Consider the following 22,647-nt stretch of genomic DNA (forward strand, 5'->3'; position numbering starts at 1 on the left):
CACGCGATCGTCGGGAACACAGCAGGGACGTGGAGCTATGTGTGTAAACACAGAGCTCCATGTCCTGTCAGGGAGAGAGGAGACCGATCTGTGTCTCTTGTACATAGGGACATAGATCGGTCACCTCCCCCAGTCACCCCCCTCCCCCCACACAGTTAGAACACACCCAGGGAATACATTTAACCCCTTCCTCACCCCCTATTGTTAACCCCTTCCCTGCCAGTCACATTTATACAGTACTTAGTGCATTTTTATAGCACTGATCGCTGTATAAATGTGAATGGTCCCAAATTTGTGTCAAAAGTGTCCGATATGTCCGCCGCAATATCGCAGTCCCAATAAAAATCGCAGATCGCCGCCATTACTAGTAAAAAAAAAATAATAAAAAAAAAACATAATTCTGTCCCCTATTTTTTTTTTTTTTTTTTTTTTACAAAAATACGTAGAAAAATACATATCGGCCTTAACTGAGAAAAAAAATATAAAAAAAAAAAAAAAATGGGATATTTATTATAGCAACAAGTAAAAAATATATATATTTTTTTTAAATTGTCGCTCTTTTTTTGTTTATAGCGCAAAAACTAAAAACCACAGAGGTGATCAAAGACCACAAAAATAAAGCTCTATTTGTGGGGAAAAAAAGACGTAAATTTTGTTTGGGAGCCACGTCGCACGACCGCGCAAATGTCAGTTAAAGCGACGCAGTGCCGGAAGCTGAAATTTCGCCTGGGAACGAAGGGGGTTTATGTGCCCAGTAAGCAAGTGGTTAATATATGTCATGCCGCGTACACACGACCGTTTTTCATGACGTGAAAAATGGTCATTAAAAATTTAGAACATGCTCTAATTTTTCGCGTCATTTTTCACGTTGTCGTTTTTCACGTCGTGAAAAAACGGTCGTGTGTGGTCTTCAACGACGTGAAAAAAAAACGCACATGCTCAGAAGCAAGTTATGAGACGGGAGCGCTCGTTCTGGTGAAAATTGTAATGGAGATAGCACATTCATCACGCTGTAACAGACTGAAAAGCACAAAGACTAAAAAGCGCGAATCGTCTCTCACCAAACTTTTACTAACACGAAATCAGCGAAAAGCCGCCCAAAGGGTGGCGCCATCCGAATGGAACTTCCCCTTTATAGTGTCGTTGTACGTGTTGTACGTCACCGCGCTTTGCTTGAGCATTTTTTTTTCACGATCGTGTGTAGGCAAGGCAGGCTTGACAAGAATCACGTAGAAAAAAACGCAATTTTTTTCTAGAACATTAAAAATGATCGTGTGTAAGCGGCATCACACTCAGGATACTTATGATTGCAGATAGAGAAAGGAGCTGTGTGTTAGTGGGCGTCCTGACTCTCCTGTCAAGGGAGGGGGCGAGCATGACACTCCACACCAGGGAGAAAGCCTCGCATTCCTGTGTGTAGTTACAGACAGAAGAACAGGAAGTGAGGATTTCTCAGAAGAAATAAGGACATTTAAAAGCAAAATGGAAGGATGAGGTAAGTGAAGGAGGACTGCACTAAGGTAAAGGAAGCTATTTAGGGAAAAAAAATTGTACCTTTACAACCCCTTTAACAATGACACCATGCCCTGACTAGTGATGGTATATCACAGATACAGGTGAACTTATGTTGTCCCCGTGTCTCACACAGCCAGTCTTCTACCGAGCACCTGCCGGGTCACAGGTCACGCTAAGCAGTCTGGGTAATCAGTCCGTGGTGGCCCTAGAAGAGAGGGCGCGTCTATTGCTTACTGAACCTGAAAGAAGCACGATGAATTACTACCTCCAACAGTACAAAGACCTCCACATCTCAGTGCAGGCCTTCGTAATGGCTATGTTTGAGCTTCTCAACACCCAAGCCAAGGTAACCTGGAAATTGTGTGTATATGTCTTGGTGTATGTGGAAGAATATATTGTACATACTGACTGCTCCATCAATCTTTTATAGTTCACTCTGCTGTCTGAGCTACGGCCCCAGATCTTTCCTCATGACTTGGCTGTATTTGACAACATGGTGTTGAAGCGAGAAATTGAGTCTATGAAATCTCGGCATCGATCTGGAGACACAGCCTCTGTCTTATCTCAGAGTCCAAGCACATCATCCACCGAGAGCCACCAGACGGTCAGCACCGCGAGCACTGCCCGGGTAAGGCCACTGCATCTCAAACATTGTCATGTCTACCATCTTAGATACATAGAATAGAGAGGTCTGTAATGATGTGTCCCTATTACAACAGGTAAAGTTTCAATGAATGGAACCCTGAAGCAATAAACCCATGGATATATTTAAAGTGCACCCGTGCCCAGACTACCAACATTAAACTTCACATATTCTCAACGAACAGTAAAATAGCTTTAAAACAAGCCAACCCTGACCTCCCTGGGTGAGAATGAAGCTTTACAAGTTAAAAAATGGGCTGGAATAGAATTTTTTTCCGGCGTCAGTGGGAGTAAACCTTTCCCCACCTTTGGTATTAGGGGAGAAATAGTGTCCCATTTGTGATGTCAGTGGCAGGAATTATGCTCCAGTTCTGGAGTCAGAGGGCGAAATAGGGTCTCATGTCAGTAGGATAAAAAGTGCCCCAAGGGGCCGGATAAATGCAAGCAAAGGGCCGCACCTGGTGTATGTGGCTAAATGACCGTGAGAATGAGGCTTTACAGGTTAAAAAATGGGCTAGTTGCTTACATCAAAAGGCTGGCAAGCTATCAAGATCTGATCTGATTTCTCCTCAATGCTTATAGATAAATAGATAATATGGAAGGCTTGTTTTAAAATGCTTTTACTGAAATCTCTATGATCTGGGCACAGGTTCACTTTAAAGCCTAATCTCCATTTGGGAGATTTTACCATACTTCCTGAAGGGTGGCAGACAGAACCAAAAAGTAGGGAATCCTCCTCACTTCCTGTTTTTGACAAACAGCAATAAAAGAACATTTTTTCGCGTAGAGTGATGAAGGTTTAGAAGAACCTCTGTCTGGGTGCTTTTGCCAAGTATCTATGGGCCAGATCCACGTACAGCGGGCGCAACTTAAATATTCGGATTTAAGTTACACCGCCGCAAAATTTCTACCTAAGTGCCCGATCCACAAAGCACTTACCTAGAAATTTGCAGCGGTGTAACTTAAATCCGTCAGGCGCTAGGCGGGCCGAATCTAATGGGGAGAGTCCCATTTAAATTAGGCGCGCTCCCGCGCCGGACGTACTGCGCATGCTCCCGACGCGATTTTCCCGACGTGCTTTGCGTTATGTTACGTTGCGCCGAGTTTTGTGAATCGCGACGGGCAAAAAAGAGATGCAGCGGGAAATTAAAAAAAAAAAAAAAAAATTTGACAGCGACGCGGGAAAGAAGGGTATACTTTTACATGGTGTACTAAGTTTACACATTTTGCAAAAGCAGCTCTAATTTTGCGACGGCAAACTAACACTTACGGAGAATTAATGAAGGGAAAAACCTTCGTGGATCTCCGTAAGTGCTAATTTGCATACCCGACGCGGAATTTCAACGAGAAATGCCCCCAGCGGCGGCCGCGGTACTGCATCCTAAGATCCGACAGTGTAAAACTATTACACCTGCCGGATTTTAGGAATATCTATGCGTAACTGATTCTGTGAATCAGCCGCATTGATAGAAACAGGGATACGACGGCGTATCAGCAGATACGCCTGCGTATCCCTTTTGTGGATCTGGCCCTATAAGTCCATCAAACCATACTGCGAACACCACTTGTATAGCCTGATGTATTGGTAGGTGTGGGGGGGGAGGGGTTAAACAGTGGCGCTTTATCAGTCCAATAATGCAAAAATTAATTGCACACCAATTAAGATGAAAGGCTGAAGTCCCATATCAGCAGGAGAACCACTAAGGATTGAAGAGCATGGCGGTCCTTTTTGTCAAGGTGACGACTGTTCAAAACCTTGGTGGTTCTCCTGCTGATATGGGACTTCAGTAGACATCTTTCATATAGATTTGTTGTTTAGCATGCTAGCTTTTTTGCGTTACAGGGTGTATATGGTGCCACTGTTTTGCCACCCACCCTTTTGCCAGGATATAAGAGGTCTGTGCCAGAGGCGGCTCTTTAATTAGGCGGTTGTCTAAGGCCTCACACTCACATGGGCCTCACGGCCACCTAACCTACCCAATGCATTACCCCAGTTTAGAGGGACAGGGGACCTTAACTCTGCTGTGCTCAGGCAGCGTTAAGAGCCTTGACTCAGGAGCAGGGCCGCCAATGTCCATGACAACCAGGGAAGATAGGCGACACCACCCCTTGTGACGTCAATGACTCAGCATGCCTTCAGTCAATGATGTCACAAGGGGGCGGGTTAACCAGGTGACATCACCGGGTGGCCCCAGGCAGTTAGTTATTAAAAAGCAGGACCTGGGGACCACCTTGTTAAAGGGGGCTTCCAGATTCCAATAAGCCCCATGTCCGCAGACCCCGACAACCATCGACCAGGGTTGTGGGGAAGAGGCTCTTGTCCTTGAATTATTTTTCCCATCATGGGTGAGAGTGGGGCCCCATTTCAAGTTTTGCCTAAGGCCTCACAAAGCCTAGAGCCGCCTCTGGTCTGTGCCGTATGGTATGGTAAACGCAAAGATAGTTAGCAAGTTAGTTTGTTTTTGCATTTTTGGGTGTTATGCCACGTAGAACAATAACCGTTTTTTCATGACGAAAAAAAATAAAAACATTTTATTTTAGTAATTTTTCTGCGTGCATGCTCAGAAGCAAGTTATAAAACGGGGGAAATTAGCATAATCAGCCCAAAGGGTGGCGACATTGGAATGGAACTTCCTCTTTATAGTGCCGTCTTACGCGTTGTACGTCACCACGCTTTGCTCGAGCATTTTTTATCACGATTGTGTGTATGCAAGGCAGGCTTAAAGCGGGGGTTCACCCTATCGACGAAAAAAAATTTTTTTTTTCTTTTACCTTAAAATCAGGCATTGTAGCGCGAGCTACAGTATGCCTGTCCCAAATTTTTTACCCCCGTACTCACCTTGTACTCGTAGATCGAAGATACCGGGGAATGGGCGTGCCTATGGAGACGGAGGATGATTGACGGCCGGCTCTGGCGCGTCACGCTTCTCCGGAAATAGCCGAAATAGGCTTGGTCTTCACGACGCATGCGCATAGCCTGTGCGCAGGCGCCGTGAAGAGCCGAGACCTACTCCGGCTGTCTTCGGGGAGAGTGACGTGCCAGGGCCGGCCGTCAATCATCCTCCCTCTTGAAAGGAACGCCCATTCCCCGCGGGAGCCGAAATCTACGATGTCCGATTACAAGGTGAGTCCGGGGTTAAAAAAATCGGGACAGGCATACTGTAGCTCGCGCTACAATGCCTGTCTCGATGGTAAAATGTGTCGGGGGGGGGTGAACTACCGCTTTAAGAGGAATCACCCATGACATGACAACCGGTTGTGTGTACGCGACATTACTGCTGTGTTTTCCCTAGGAGGTATGAGACAGATCAGGAAGAAAAATTCCCTCTATATACAAACACATTCTGTCCAAAGCTAATAAAAATTTTAATTTCTCTGAAAAGTGAGATTTTTTTTTTGGTTCACTCCATGCCCATTCGTTTTCAGTAGTAGGCGTTAGGGTTTGGTGGTAATCAATCTAAATGACTATGTTGGTCTCACTGTGTGTTTTCATTCTTTCGTTCCAGGAGCGTCTCCTATGGCTGCTGGATGTTATGGAGGTCAGTAGAAACTTCTAATCTGCATCAGACTTTTTTGGATTTTCATTGTTTACAATGACACTGCCAATTATTCACATTGGTAAACTGGATCTGAGAAACAGCTAAGAGCTCATTGGCTGTTACTTCTATATGACCCAATGACTTGTTTATCAATGGGCAATAAATATTGCCTATGGGACAGAACGTTAGGCCAAAAAGATTAAGGGCCAGATCCACATAGCGAGTATGCCGGCGTATCTACTGATACGCCGGCTTACTTTCAAATTACCCACGTTGTAACTTTAGTTTGAATCCTCAAACCAAGATACGACGGCTTTTGGCTTCGATCCGACAGGCGTACGCCTTCGGATCGTAGGTGCAATACTTCGGCGCCCGCTGGGTGGAGTTTGCGTCGTTTTCCGCGTCGGGTATGCAAATTAGCTTTTTCCAACGATCCACAAACGTACGCGCGGCCGTCGCATTTTCTTACGTCGTCTCTAGTCGGCTTTTTCCGGCGTATAGTTAAAGCTGCTATTTTGCGGCGTATAGATAGACTTGCCATGTTAAAGTATGGCCGTCGTTCCCGCGTCGAAATTTGGATTTTTTTTTTTTGCGTAAGTCGTCCGTGAATAGGGATGGACGTAAGTCACGTCCAAGTTCAAAAAATGACGTAGTTGCGACGTCATTTCGCGCAAAGCACGGCGGGAAATTTCGAAACGGAGCATGCGCAGTTCAATCAGCGCAGGGACGCGCTTCATTTAAATGAATCACGCCCCCTACCCGCCAATTTGAATTCCGCCGCCAGAAATACACTACGCCGCCGTAACTTACGGCGCGAAATCTTCCTGGATTTGACTTAAAGCCAGGTAACATACGGCGGCGTAGCGTATCTCTGATACGCTGCGCCTATCCAATTATATGTGGATCTGGCCCCTAATCTCCCTTTAGGCCTAGGGTAGGAGCGACTGGTGTCCAAATTTTTTTTTTGGGGGGGGGGCAGCAAACAAACCTGGCCCCCTCACAAACTTTAGCCACCACCCCCTTCCCCCATAGCTCGATCGATCGCCCGCTCCATCACTCGCCCGTCTGCCCCACACTTACCCTATCTAGGTCACGGCTTTGGGGGCTTCCCTCCTGCATCTCCTCCTAAATCCTGGTGGTTGCTTCTCCTCCCAATCGGGTCTTAGGACTCCCAGACAATTGGGACCCGCTTCCTGATTGGCCGGGAGAAGAAGCAGGAAGAAATTAGTCAATTTTAATTTGCCAATATCACAAAGGTGGATGGGCTCGGGGTACAGTGGGCCCAGATCCCCCCTTTTTTAAACCAATTAGAGTCTTTAGGCTTTATTCATGTACTTAAAAAAAAAAAATTGAAATCCAGGCGTCCAGCACCTTGCATGGAGACTAGGGGCTGGGCACATGAATTAGGGGGGCGGTGCCCCCTGCACCCCCTTATGAGTGGCTGCCACTGGTAGGAGCACAATAACACTTTGCCATCAAGTTGCACAATGAACCTCAGTGCAACACAAGTTAACAATCGATACAACACACCAGAATGACAAAGTAACAAATCCAAATCCCTCCTCTGGAACTTCTCCCTCATGCAAGGCAAGGCTCCACTGACAGTTTCATTTAGTTGGAATGGTGGTGACTGCGCCGGATCGGCCTCGGGGGGCGATATCAAGGGCTCCCTGGACAGGCAATTGTCCTTATTAAAAGTCAGAAGCTACAGTGTTTGTAGCTGCTGACTTTTGAAAAAATAAATTGTGGCTGGTACACCGCTTTAAGTCACTTGAAGTCATTTTGGAAAGGTTTCCTTAGTTTGAAAATAGATAATATTCTTCCAGCTTTAATTATTGCAAACATGCTATTCACTAAGACTGAAAGGGAATGTGTATTTTGTTTAATTACCGTATTTATCGGCGTATACCGCGCACTTTTTCCCCCTGAAAATAGGGGGGAAATCACGGGTGCACGCTATACGCCGATAGCATACCTCGGAGGGGAAAGAGGGGGACGAGCGCCCGCCGGAAATCACCGAGCTGTCATCTCCTCTCAGCTCTCACTCAGCTGTCACATCACACGCGCACAGTCCCGCCTCCGCCACCAGCATTGGACCAGTGTTCTGTCTGTCACAGGAGATGGTCCAATGCTGATGGCGGAGGCAGGACTGTGCGTGTGTCACGTGAGAGCCGAGTCGAGATGACGGCTCTGATTTCCGGCGGTGATTTCTGGCGGGCGCGCTCGTCCCCCTCCTTCCCCTCCGAGGTATGCCATAGGTACGCTACTACGCTACAGTCTCGGCCAGCGCTACAGCGCTGCCCGCGTTTAAGGGTTTCCTCCCCTTCACCACAGACTGCTGAAGCCTGCTTATAAGCCCTAAGGTACTGTACATTTTTTTCATTTGTGAATGTGATTGGACCTATTTTATTTTATTCCTTGTTGTGGAGGAGCACTTGTCATATATTCACTTGGTGCACACTATTGCATGAATTATTTGGTATACATCCTATTTAATATTGCATATATTTCACGTAATTTACTAGCCTGCTTAGAAGCCCTAAGGTACTGTACATTGCTGCTTATCTTAAAAAATTAATTTTTCCAGAAAATTCCCTCTTAAAATTGGGGTGTGCGTTATACGCCGGCACGCGTTATACGCCGGCACGCGTTATACGCCGATAAATACGGTAATTCTTCGATAAATGTAACAGGGATCAGCTTGGTGTCAGCAATCTTATCAGAGTATAGTTTGTAATTATCAATTAGTGAAGTGTGCCCTTCAGTTGATGGCTCATTTGGAATGATGTCTTTTAATTAAGCGTTATTAGTTGTGTGGCTGATGTTGTGCTTTATAACAGTTAAGTGGGAACAATTAGCCAGATTCAGGTAGTGTTACGCCCTCGTATCAGTAGATACGCCGCGTCGTAACTCTGAATCTGCGCCGTCGTATATTTAAGTGTATTCTCAAATTGAGATACACTTAAATCTAGCTAAGATACGACCGCCGGCGCCGTCGTATCTTAGCTGTCTATTTCCGCCGGCCCGCTAGGGGCGTGTATGCTGATTTACGCCTAGAATGCGCAAATCAGCGAGATACGCCTATTCATGAACGTATGCTTGCCCGTCGCAGTAAAGATACGCCGTTTACGTAAGGCATTTTCAGGCCTAAAGATATTCCACCAAAAAGATGGCGCAGCCAATGTTAAGTATGGACGTCGGAACCGCGTAGAATTTTTACGTTGTTTGCGTAAGTCGTCCGTGAATGGGGCTGGACGTAATTTACGTTCACGTCGAAACCAATAAGTCTTTGCGGCGTAATTTGGAGCATGCGCACTGGGATACGTCCACGGACGGCGCATGCGTTGTTCGTTCAAAATGTCAATCACATCGGGTCACGATTCATTAGCATAAAACACGCCCACCTCTTCACAATTTGAATTAGGCGCGCTTACGCCGGCACATTTACGCTACGCCGCCGTAACTTAGGACGCCATTGCTTTGTGAATACAGCACTTGCCTCTCTAACTTACGGCGGCGTAGCGTATATGAGATACGCTACGCCTGCCTAACGTTAGGCAGGTCTACTTGAATCTGGCTAAATGTTTTTAGTAGAACTGATGAAGGAATTTAATTTTTTTTAAATTTGGGGGATATTTATTATAGCAAAAAATATATATTTTTTTCGAAATTGTCGCATTTTTTTTTTGTTTATAGCGCAAAAAAAAAAAAAACGCTGAGGTGATCAAATACCACTAAAAGAAGCTCTATGGGCCAAATCCACAAAGCAGATGCGCCGACTTAACTCGAGATTTCTAATTTTACTCCGTGCGTATCTTTGCGCCCGATCCTCAAAACGAGTTACGCATTAAAATCCGGATTTTCCGTCCTACCTAAAATGATTACACCGGCGCATCCTCGGACGCAAATTACGCTAGTCACGCCGCTGTTTTTGATAGGCAAAGATGCAAATGAGGGAGATAGGGCGATCCACATAATTAAGTGTGTGCGCCGTAGATTACGCCCTGTGTGCACCTGTTAGTTTCCCTGCGCAAATTTACACGTTATAAAAGCAGCCCTAATTTTACACATGCTGTGTAAAGGTCTGCTGAAGCAACAGCATTAAGGAAAACCTGAGCACACATATTTGCTGGACTTCAAACTGTCTGCCAACATGCCCGGGCCATCCATGATCCTAACGGCACTCGCTACTTTAGAGGCGCAAAGAAGGAGGAGGGCACAGAGGAGGAGGAGGAGGGCACAGGAGAGGGTATACCGCCCACGCGGAGATCTCTTTGGCATGCCTGCTTCTGAGGTCTATGGCAACTTCCGTTTTAACCGGGAAGCCATCCTGGAATTAACCAGAACATTGTTGTATTCCCCAGACTTTGTGTGCCAGATCATCGGTGCATGTTGCGTGCTGCACAACTTTGCCATGAGAAGGGGACTGGAGATTGAAATACGTGCTGACCTGACCCCCGACCCAGGCAATCCCCCCCTAACCCACTCTACCCGGCCTGCTGAGAGCACAGCAGCCAGGAGACGCCTCGCAGAAGGCATTTTTTCACAGTAAACGCACATGAATAATGTCACAATGAGAATGTTTCTTTTCACAGTAAATGCACATGAATAATGTCACAATGATAATATTTGTTTTCACAGTAAACGCCGATTAATTATGTCACAATGAGAATGCATGAATGCACACCACTGTGGTCCCTAGCACAGACACATCACATGCACATCGAATTGGATTAGATCCAAGTACCCCCCCCCCCCCCTTTGGTACTTGGGAGCAGTAACGCCACTCCACGGCTCCAATTATGTCACTGTGCATTCATACACCATTCGGGAACCTGGGATCACTTCTCCCTGGTCCTGGGGATCCCTTCTCCACCAAAACTGAGGGTGACACCCTTATTTTATCAGGAATGCCACCCCCCCACATTCACACATCATTCACACACATAAACCAAATCATAAGTACAGTATAATAAACAAAATCATAAAAAAATCAATAAAAAAAAAATCAAAAGTGCTAATTAATTCCTGCGGCGAGTGCTCCGTCTGGGCTGCCCACGGGCACGGCCAACTGGAGGATCTTCACGGGGGGGGGGGTGTTAGCAGGGGAGGGAGTATCTTCATGGGGGGGTGAGTGAGCAGGGGAAGAAGGAGCCTCCCCTGGTGTCTGTCCTCCTGCTGGCCTGCCCTCCAAGGCCACTGCTATCCTGTTCAGACAGCCAGTGATGGCAGCCGTATTGGCCTGGCCAGCCCGGGTATTGTCCTGCACAGCCCGGGTATTGTCCTGCACAGCCTGGGTCAGGGCAGTCACCTCCTGGGCCACGCCTGTTGTGGCGGTCTTCAGGTCCCACAAACATGTGATGACCCCCAAAGAGTTTGTGGCCACATCACCGAGTGACTCCCTCATTGCACCCAGGCTGTGCTCCATCTTGGTAATAGTTTTTTGTATCTCACCCAGAGTGCGGGTCTGCCGGGCATTGTCCTTCTGCAGACTGGCCGGCAGACGCTCAAACACCCCCCTGGTCTCCTGGGTCGCCATCCTGCCTGCCCCTGAGGCTTGTGGCTCTGGAGGAGGGGAGAGAGTGACCCTTGTGGTTTGCAGCCTGTTGGGGGAGGAGTGGGAGGGGCTACCCCTGATGGTGGCCTGACTGCTGCCAGCCTCTGGGGTAGCCTCAAGGGTATCCTCAAATGTCAAATGTCATTAGCTCAGAGGCCAGAAGGATTTCCCTGCCAAGCTGGAGATTTTCTTCTTCCTCCCCCTCATCCTCCTCCCCCTCATCCTCATCCTCCTCATGAGGGGAGGTTTGGCCACTCCCCTCCCCTGGGGACTCCTCAGCAGCCTCCTGTCCTTGGGGTGGTGCAGCAGCCTGGCCTGATGGCCCAGCATCCTCCTGGCCTGATGGGCCAGCAATCTCCTGGTCATCTGTGGAGGACACCAAACAATCACAGGTTTGAGGATCCACACACTTGGCACATCTTCCCTTCCCCCACCCACACATGCTAATCACCAGATAGGAAAAAACAAAACTTACCTGGCCCCACAGGAACATCAGAGTCAAAGCCACGCAGGCCCACCACCTGCTCTGGCTGGAAACACCGGGCCACTGCCCATTCCTCCTCAGTGAGCCGGATGGGGCATGGTCCCCCTCCTCCAGTGCCCCTCCTATGGGCAATGAGCTTTGCCACCTTATTGCGGACCACGCTCCTCAGATCATTGATCTTTTTCTGGATGCCAGTGGGGGTCCTCGTCTCTATCCCCCCCCGCCGCTTTTATCTGATCTGTAATTTTTTGATAGATCTTCTTCCTTTGGGCCGGGGAGGTGTTCCCGGCTCTCAGGCCCATGTAAATAGCGCCCATATCGGACGATGGACCTAGCAAGGATTTGCTTCTCCACATGGGTAAAATTAAGCTTCCTGCGCTTGGTTGCCATCACAGACACCACTCAGCAACAAGAAACTCACAGGACAAACAAACGAAAATTCACACACAACAAACAAACAAAAATACACACACAACAAACAAAAATACACACACAACAAACAAACAAACAAAAATACACACACAACAAACAAACAAAAATCAAAACACACAAGCAGACAGCTACTACAAAGTCAAAAACAAACACACAAAAAACAAACACAAAATCCAAGCAGAAAAAAAAAAAATACACTTAGCAGAAACAATCAAACAAAAAATACACTTAGCAGAAACAAACAACAACTACAATCTAATACTCCTCCAAAACTTCTCTATCACACACAACTCACCAACAAACACCGACAAACGTTCAGAGCAGAAGCAACTTGCTCTAGGAAGGGAACACAGAGAAATACTTTTGCAAGGGAAGTGTGTTTGACTGGGGCTATTTACACACAGGGCGATCCTCAAACTAAGTATGCTTGGCCTTTTACCTATCTCACTGATTGCGCCGAGCAAAGTTCTGCACATGCCCAGTGAGAAGCAGATTCGTGCGCGCATGCGCAGTACGGCCGGCCCTTCATTTGCATGGGGTCACGGCTCATTACAATGAAGCACGCCCACTTCCTTCCCACTTGCAATAACCCCGCCTTACGCCTCGGAATTTAAGTTACGTAAGCGCTATTTTGTGCGCAAATGCGCTGTGGATAAGGCACTTACGAGACCAACTTAGGGCGCCGTAACTTAAATGACATAAGTTTTGAAAAACGTAATTTCCGCCGCTGGCTGTGGATTTGGCCCTATGTGTGGGAAAAAAAAGGATGTCAATTTTGTTTGGGTACAGAGTCGCACGACAGCGCAATTGTCAGTTAAAGCGACACAGTGCTGCATTGCATAAAATGGCCTGGTCATTGAGGGGGCAAATTCTTCCAGTCTTTAAGTGGTTTAAGTGTTAATAAACCTAAAAAGTTTTTTTTACCTTAATGCATTGTTTGCATTAGGGTGAAAAAAACAATTTTCAATGTCCCTGTGCCCCCCTTGCCCTGTGTGAAGGGGAAGAGAGGGGAGAAGAGATCAGTGCTGTGCACGGCTGCATCTTTTCTCCCCTTACTTCCTCTTCACACAGCATTTGAGAAACAGCAGGAGCCAATGGCACTACCACTGCAGAGAGCAGGTAAGTATAACATGTTTCTTATTTTAATTAGAAAAAAAAGAGACGACTTTAGTAACACTTTAAGCAGTAGCAGCCTGTCTATAGGAGGTCCCCTAGCCATGCGTACGGCCCCCTGATCTACATATCAGATTCCCGGACAATGGATTCCAATGGGGTGGGTGTTTTTTTGAAGCACCTGATTAGAGCAAGAGGCTCTAATAGGCTTCAAAAAAAAGGTGGCCTTGGAGCACAAAGCATTGCTCCCCAAGCCCACCCTGTTGTGTGACGATAACATACATTTTCACCATTTTCACACTAAAGTTCCTCCCCGCCAATCAGGAGGCAGGTCGTGAAACCTGTTTCCCGATTGGCCAAAGCGTCATGCGATCCTATTGGATGCCTTGCAGTATGGCGGAAGAGGAGACACAAGCTTGCAGAGCAGGCACCTGCACTCCAGTAGAGGAGGAGAGGACACCACAGCCCCGCCACACAAGCAGGTAAGTGCCGGACCGCCCATGGGGGGGGGGTGTTTGTTTGCTGCCCCCAATTTGTTTGGGAGAACCCACCAGCCATCACTGGCTTTAAGTGCTTTGGATTGGGGCACATACGCACTATAAAGGGATGTGCTTTGTTCATTTTTAATTTCAGAGGATTACAAAGGTACTTTACGCTTCAGATAGCGTTGGGAAGGGTTAAAACAATTTTTTATGCATTTCCTTATGAAGAATCTCAGCATTATTTGCGGGTGACACTTCTAGCAAAGCCCCCGGCGTTCTAATTTCCAGTAATGTATGCATCGTAAATGTTATGTAACTACCTTTGCTTTTACATTGTCAATTGTCTTCCCTACCCGGCTCTTAATTAGGCGCCTGCGTTCCCATTGATTCCCCTCCTTTTCCCCCCTGCCGCCTCTGGTTTCCTTTAAGCTCCTGACATTACAGTGACATTTTCCTGTAAGACAAACAGCTGCTTATGTTTATTAGCTTCTATCACATCCAGCAAAATGCCTTCTCGCATTAATCAAGCCATTTTACAAAATGTATATGCAATTTCTATGCCGTGCTCGGAAAAACAGCCTTTGAATTTTCAAGTGATAATCTGCAGCTGTGTGAGCCCAGGGGTGCAGGGAGCTCGGCTGTTTACAGGCGGTGGGCTGGGTACCATCGATTTGGGATAATTACAGCCGAGGGGCTCCAGGGAGGGGTGCAAAGAGTATAAACAGCCATAAAAGGTCTGTAGCTCCGATATTTTCTTGGTTTGAATATTGGTAACACCTTTTCCGTTCAGCCCGGCATCCTTTTAACTGGGTCTTCGCACTAGGGGGGGGGAGAGGGGGGAAGTGAGACTGCCGGGTCATGTGATCACTGCGAGTGGCTGCTGTAAAGGTCCCATCAATTGATTATTATTTTACTATGTGTATCAAATTTTTATTGTACAAATAAATGTTGAATGTGGGTAAACCGCTACATGGGAGTTAAGCTGGACATATGCTATATCAGTGATATGCAATTAGCGGACTGTTGCAACCAGCTGTTGCAAAACTACAAGTCCCATCATGCCTCTGGGTGTCATATGCTTGTGGTTGTCAGAATCTTGCTATGCCTCATGGGATTTGTAGTTCTACAACAGCTGGAGGTCCGCTAATTGCATATCCCTGTGCTATATAATCCCCATACAATCTTCCTATTTATCAAGACTAATATAAAGACAAACCTAAATCATCCATTCACTTTGTATCCAATTAGGCAGCCACTTGCGGTAGATAGTTGATGGTAAAGGAGATGGAGAGCGTACAGCTGTGGCCAAAAGTTTTGAGAATGACATGTAGAGCCTGTGTACTTTATAGTACCGGTGCTAGTTAAATTTAAGGGTAAGATCAGAGTATAGTTAAACTCTGATCCAGATTGTTAAGTGCAAAACAGGGTCTCTGTCTCAGCTGGGCTGTGCTGTGAGCTATTCTGTTGTGCTGGGGTGTCCTTCCAACCCGCTGCTGCAGGTGGCAGCATTGGAGTCAAGGTTTGGGTGCTCTTTCCCAGCAGCCAATCAGGAGAGTTTGATCAATGAGGCAGACGCCATTGATTCTGGGTCTTCTTCTTCGAGTGTGGCACCCACCTTTAGGGTGGCCACATCACGGCGCCCCAGCGTTATGGCCTACCTGGCCGGGGTGTGCGCGCCACGCGGTGTTCCTGGTTCCGGGGGCCATGTTGGCCCGAAGCATCTGAACAGCGACGGGGACCCAGTGAGTGAGGGGTTCCCACCTTTGAGGATCCCAAGCTGTACTGCTGTTCGGTGGGGAGTCGGTCTGAAGAGTGCCATTGAGAGGCTGGCGATCCAAAAGGGCCTCGACAAACCACCGGGGATCAATGTAGCCGGACACTGAGGGATTGATCACCTGTCAGTCGGCACCTGGGAGACAAGTTGAAGGAGATCCAGGCGTAATTCATCTAAGGACGGATATCTCCGTGATTACAATCCAGAGAGGGCCTTGGCAGAGGTATCTTTCTGAGGCTCACCGAGGAAGGTCTGTGGCAGAGACTTTTCCTCAAGTTCAAGTTCACCAAGGAGGGTCTGTGGCTGGGACTTAATCCTACAATTGTCCGAGTGATACTCCGGCTGCCAGGTCAGTGAGAGAGGCCTGTCCGGGTACGCTAAACCCACTCCGGCAGGAGTGGCACAGAGAAAGTGTTACGCTTGGGAGCAAAACTGTTTCCTATCATCACGCCTGAATCTGCTGTTCTCTCTCTTCTTCAACTTTACTTTCCTCACCACAAGTTTATTGTTTTTACCCAGCTGGGTAATAAAGAGCACAGCAAAGAACACCTATCGTGGACATTCCTTTACTTCTACTAAATGCTATATGCATCATTCACCCCTAGGAATTCAGGGGAGCCAAGAGGTAAATGTGCCACCCAAAACAACCAGCAGCTCCTCCGGGGGTAATGCTACAGACACAATTATTAATTTTCACAAAGCCTGCTGCTCCAGTGTTTTTAGATCTTTTTGTCAGACGTTACTATGGGATACTGAAGTAGAATTCCAAGCATTTCATAAGTGTCAAAAACTTTTATTAATAATTGCATTAAGTTTAGTCAATATTTGCGGTGTTGACCCTTCTTTTTCCAGACCTCTGCACTTTGCCCTGGCATGCTGCCAATCAATTTCTGTGCCATATCCTGACCAATGGCAGCCCATTCTTGCGTGACCAATGCTTGGAGTTTGTCAGAATTTGTGTTTTTTTTTTTTTTTCACCCGCCTCTTGAGGATTGACCAGAAGTTCTCAATGGGATTAAGGTCTGGGGAGTTTCCTGGCCATGGACCCAAGATTTCACATAATCATTACTTTTGCCTTATGGCAAGGTGCTCCATATGTTTTTGTACCATTCTTTATTCATGGCTGTGTTCTTAGGAAAAGTTGTGAGTGAGCCCCCCACTCCCTTGGCTGAGAAGCAACCCCACACATGAATGGTCTCAGGATACTTTCCTTAGGCCTCGTACACACGACCGAACATGTCTGCTGAAACTGGTCCACGGACCAGTTTCAGCAGACATGTTCGGTCGTGTGTAGGGCCGACCGGACAATTTTTTGGCCGACCGGACAGGTTTCCAGCGGACAAATGTTTCTTGGCATGCTAAGAAACATGTCCGCTGGAAGCCTGTCCGTCGGACATGTCCGATGGTCAGTACGACTCATCGGACATGTCCGCTGGCCCGAGAACCCGCGCATGGCGTCGAAGTGATTCGACGCATGCGTGGAAGCATTGAACTTACGGGTTCGCGCACGTCGCCACGTCATCTCCCTTGTCCCCATCCTTCACTCAGTGAGAGCCTCTCAAGAGATTGAATCTGTGGGAGCTGTTGGGGAACAAGCTGTCACTTGTAAGCATAGACTTTTGTGTTTTCAAGTAATAGCGGTCAGCAGGGAGAAGAGGGTCTGAGCCAGGAATGGTGGAACTGAGTTCCACCAAGTTCCAGCTGAAAAAAAGTCCCTGAATTTTGTATTCTTAAATTCAAACCATTGTTCCCATGTCTTCCATATACTTGAGTTGATCCGCATCGTCAGCTGGTAGTGGGCAATAGCTCACCGGAGAACATGGCTCACAGGAGAACATAGCTCACAGGAGAACATGGCTCACAGGAGAACATAGCTCACCGGAGAACATGGCTCACAGGAGAACATAGCTCACAGGAGAACATAGCTCACAGGAGAACATGGCTCACAGGAGAACATAGCTCACCGGAGAACATGGCTCACAGGAGAACATGGCTCACAGGAGAACATAGCTCACCGGACAACATAGCTCACTGGAGAAAAAAGCTTATAGTAGGAATGCACCGATGACACTTTAACACCATATACGAGTACCGATACTTTACCTCAGGTACTCGCCGATACCAATTACCGATACCTACCGCTTAGGAAGAGGGGTGGTTTGGGAGGTGGCGGTAGTTGAGGGTGGGGTGAAATAGGGATTGTGGGGTGGGAGAGTTGGGATGGAAAAGGCTGTGATCGCTGGGGGGGGGGGGGGAGGGGGATAGGAGGGTTATTGGGAAACATGGGGGCAGGGGTGACAGCTGGTAGAGGGATAGAGGAGGCAAAAGGCAGACGTGACTGCAGGCATGGTACAGGAGGCAGTCAGAGACTGCAGGCATGGTACAGGAGACAGTCAGGGACTACAGGCATGGTACAGGAGACAGTCAGGGACTGTAGGCAGAAGACAGTCAGGGACTGCAGTCAGGGTACAGGTGTCTCTCGGGGGAGAGGCGAGGGGCACTATATTTGATTGTGCATGTGTGACAAGCAGAAGCAGCCAATCACACATAATGATTACTTTTAAGTCGTCATCATCATCTGCGATTGTGCGTGTGTGCCAGGCCCAAGCAGAAGCAAGCAGGCAGTTAAGTATAGTGCCAAATATGGATTATATAAAATATGCATAGCAGCCATAGATATCATGAATAAAGTGTAATAAAGTGATTTGTGCAACAGCCTGTTGCACAAATCACTTTATTACACTTTATTTGTGATATCTATGGCTGCTATGCATATTTATATAATCCATATTTAGCACTATATTTAACTGGCTTCTTGCTTCTGCTTGGGCCTGGCACAGTGGCACACACACATACACAACATGATCATCATCTTCAAGAGGTCGTACCTGCTAGGCTGCACTCAGTGCTAATCCCTGCTGTCTGCTGCTGCCTGGGGGTTCCCTTTCTTTTTCTGGTGGTGACGTCACAGACCCCCGCCCCTTGCCTGGGGGGGGGGGGGTAATGCCGGCCGTGCAGAGGAAGTTAGGGTTCCCCTTCTTTTTCTTGCGACACTTGTCTCTTCTCCTCACGAGTCACGTCACTGGTCACAGACCCCCGCTCTTGGCTTGGGGGAGAAGATGATGCCGGCCGCGCAGAGGAGGGTAGGCAGAGCATTAGGCTCCGCCAGTTACCTTGCTTTTTTCTCCTTCACCACAAAGTCATTGCGCGCTGGTCGCTCCCGGCCTCCACACAGGCAAAGTAGCAAGTGCCGTTCCAGCGCTGCGGGGGGCTATGTTAGTGTGGGGGGGCAGTCGCTAGAGGCGGGAAGTCGCCGCAGGAGGACGGGCTAGGGCCGATACTTGCGAAAATGTCTAGTATCGACGCAGATACCGATACCAGTATTGGTATCGGTGCATCCCTAGCTCACAGGAGAACAAAGCTCACAGGAGAACATGGCTCACAGGAGAACATGGCTCACAGGAGAACATGGCTCACAGGAGAACAAGGCTCACAGGAGAACAAGGCTCACAGGAGAACAAGGCTCACAGTAGAACAAGGCTCACAGGAGAAAAAGGCTCACAGGAGAACAAGGCTCACAGGAGAACAAAGCTCACAGGAGAACAAAGCTCACAGGAAAACATGGCTCACAGGAGAACATGGCTCACAGGAGAACAAGGCTCACAGGAGAACATGGCTCACAGGAGAACATGGCTCACAGGAGAACAAAGCTCACAGGAGAACATGGCTCACAGGAGAACATGGCTCACAGGAGAAAAAAGCTCACAGGAGAACATGGCTCACAGGAGAAAAAAGCTCACAGGAGAACATGGCTCACAGGAGAACATGGCTCACAGGAGAACAAAGCTCACAGGAGAACATGGCTCACAGGAGAACATGGCTCACAGGAAAACAAATACAAGTGCACTTCGGTGACCCACAAGAGAAGTATGGCCAAAAAAAATCTTTGGCCATACTTCTCTTTTAAATATTTCTACACAAAAATATAGTAAAGACGGTACTCTGCCAACAACTGCACTGAAAATGGTAAACTTTTTGTAGTCTGCCATTCCAAAGGGAAGAAATAGATGAGATCCGGGCCGAGTCCAATAAAGAGGAATCCCATCATTGTTGTGTTATAAAAGCGAGGGCAGGCTGCTTGCGTTGGCAGTCTGGTTCCAAGCTGTTATCTTTACTGGGCTGAAGATTAGATCATAAAGCTGCTTTCTTTTCGTATTGATTTTTCTGGCTTACAAATTGTATCCATTTCATTCTGCCTATGTACATCTTTGATTTCCTTGCAGTTTAGCAGAAAGTTTGCATGAGTTGGTTAGATGTCGATGAGCGAGTCAGGCAAACTTCGGTTTTACAGGAGGTTCGGTGAGCCCTGCAAAGAGAACACGCATCCCGAACATTTCGCCAAACTCTATTGAAGTCCATGGGAGACTAATCTTGTTATTTATTTTCTGGTCACTTTTAAAATAAATTTGAAAGTGTTTGTTTAAAAATAGGGCACGGGTAGCTGGGCATTACCCTGGGGCACATTTACCAATATATATTGTTCAACAGGGAGAAGGTCTTTTAATGCTGCATAAAGGGCAACATTAAAAAAACACAAATCCTTAAAAAAACACAATTTGATAATACAATGTACTCATTTAACTAATTTGCACTGGTCATATGCATATTTTTGTCAGCACAGAGATAGGCTTTAATGCTATGCTGCAGGACCCGGAGAAGAGGTGGGCAAAAGGGTGCATTGTAGGAATGGAGGCACGGCAAGTTGCTTCTACTATAAGGCTGACAGGAGTAGTGACAGCGGCATCACTACTTCTGTCAGCCCAGCGCTGGAAGAAGTACGGAGAGAGCTGGGAGGAGGTGCAGGCTGTGCTCTCTCTCCCCCTCATCCTCATAAGCTCACACATAATGAAGTGGGAGAGGGGGCACAATTTGCCATCTTTGCCCTGGGTGCTGGATGATCTTGTCCCGGCACTGCTATGCTGCCACATATATGAATACAGATAGGGTCACTGTTTCATACCCACTTGATGGCCCCAGTACTGTTATTGAGCCGTCACTTATAGCTTTCAGTCACTGTTGATGATCAAGACTCAGTAGGATAGATTCCCAATCACATGACCACTGTCACAGCCAATCACAGTGATCACATGACTAGGATCCCACCTACCAGCCTTTGATAAGTTCCCCCTATGCCCAGTTCACACTGCCGTGACTTTGAAGCTGACATCCCAGGGTTAAAAATGATATTGTTTTCAAACAGAGGCCAGGTATCCGAAATGTAGCTACTACCATACCTCACAACTTTTCAACTTCAGAATGAGGGACAAATGAGCATACCCCCCAATCAAAGTTGTTGAGCGGGGGGGGGGGATTCCGTGGGTCAGAGTTGTTGAGCGGGTCGTAGTAATCGCGGGATTTATCGCGAATCGCGGGACATTCCCGCGAAATCGGGGACAGTTGGGAGGTATGGCTACTACTACCACTAAGGGTGTACAACCTTTTTAATGTCATACCATTTGTTCTCTTTCTAAGGCAGCTACAGCCCATTTAGAAAAGCCTGTCCCCTACCAGCAGCTGCAAATAAGAACCTCTGTGTGGAAGCAGCGATCTCTGCAGAGCTCCAACGTGCCCCTTATAGTCCGACTCATAGCTCTGCAACCTGCCGATTGGAGAGCACTGCCTCTGACCCAATAGAGGATGTGTCAGATCTCTGCAGAGATTGTTGATTACTCAGAGAGCAAGCGTCCCATTCTACAGCACGCTGGCAGCACACAGGCCTTTAGTCAGACTGTGGCTAATTTTTACAGAAAACAAACTAGATTCTATACAGCTATTGTCTTGATGCACCTGCAATTTAGCTAATTTAATGTGCTGCCACCTACTTTGAATCATATGTGCAATAGAAGCTGGTGATCCATTTATGGGGGGGCAGCAAATAAACCACCTGCTGACCCTTCTTTTCAAAAGTACCACCCCCCCCATCCCTCGCTCACTCATCCACCCACCAGCCCCACACTTACCCCATCTAGGTTGCGGGCCGCTCTGGCGCTTCTTCCTTTATCTCTCCCTTCTCCTCCCCAGCTTCCTCCTACGCAGGCCAATACGATCGCTTCTACTATTGGCCAATCGGGTTTTAGGACCCGCTTCCTGATTGACCGGGAGGAGAATCAGGAGGACAATAGCGAATATTAATTGCTACTGTCACACAACTGTGTTGGCTTAGGTTGTAGTGCTCTGCGTCCCGAGCCCACCCTTTTTTGAAGCCATCTATAGCCCTGATGCCACGTACACACAAACATTTTTCATGTGTATGCTCTTGAGCATTTTTCTCGATGAGAAAAATGGGCATTAAAAATGTTGAACCTGCTCTATTTTTTCTCGTCGTGAAAAACGGTCGTGTGTAGGCTTTAACGAGGGGGAAAAAACGTGCATGCTCCGAAGCAAGTTATGAGATGGGAAATTAGCATAATCAGCCCAAAGGGTGGCGCCATTTGAATGGAACTTCCCCTTTATAGCGCTGTTGTACGTCACCGCGCTTTGCTCTAACATTTTTAATCACGATCGTGTGTATGCAAGGCAGGCTTGAGAAGAATCACGTCGAGAAAAACTTTGTTTTATTCCATGACTTGAATAACGGTCATGTGTAAGCGGAATCAGGCTCTAATCATGTGCTTAAAAACATAAGAAAAAAAACATTGAAATCCATGCGTCCAACATGTAGACTAGGGACCGGGCATATGGATTAGGGGGCCCTCACCGGGCCGCCACTGCATATGTGCTGCTGCAAAATGGGTGGGCTTTACTGCTTATACGCGGCACATGTGTTTCCATGGACGACCAACGTTTCTGAGCTGAGAGCAGGGATGGACTGGCCATTGGGACTACAGGGAGTTTCCCGGTGGGCCATTGGCTCAGTGGGCCGGCTTCAGTGACAGCAGACCGCCGCCCCCCCTCTGCCCCTTTGTCTCTCCCTTCCCGCCGCACTCACCTCCTCTCCCTTCCCGCAGCGCTCAACTGGGAGGAGCAGGGGGGACAACAGAGGAGCATGGGGGAGGGGACAGACAGATGACTCAACAGCTATGGCCTGGGAGTTTCTCACTTGTGCCTAA

The 22,647-nt window shown here is 47.5% G+C and overlaps 1 protein-coding gene across 2 annotated transcripts in view; it reads left to right on the forward strand.

Annotated features, from left to right (window-relative positions):
* WHRN (whirlin) overlaps positions 1 to 22,647 on the forward strand; it is a 248,078-nt gene that overhangs the window by 161,322 nt on the left and 64,109 nt on the right. For both annotated transcript variants that reach the window (XM_040322973.1, XM_040322972.1), the window contains 3 exons: positions 1,649 to 1,861; positions 1,946 to 2,143; positions 5,664 to 5,696. In XM_040322973.1, coding sequence (XP_040178907.1) covers positions 1,649 to 1,861; positions 1,946 to 2,143; positions 5,664 to 5,696 — 444 coding nt within the window. The remainder of the gene's footprint in view (positions 1 to 1,648; positions 1,862 to 1,945; positions 2,144 to 5,663; positions 5,697 to 22,647) is intronic.

The sequence above is a fragment of the Rana temporaria genome, chromosome 9 (genome assembly GCF_905171775.1).
Source record: "Rana temporaria chromosome 9, aRanTem1.1, whole genome shotgun sequence".
Lineage (NCBI taxonomy): Eukaryota > Metazoa > Chordata > Amphibia > Anura > Ranidae > Rana > Rana temporaria.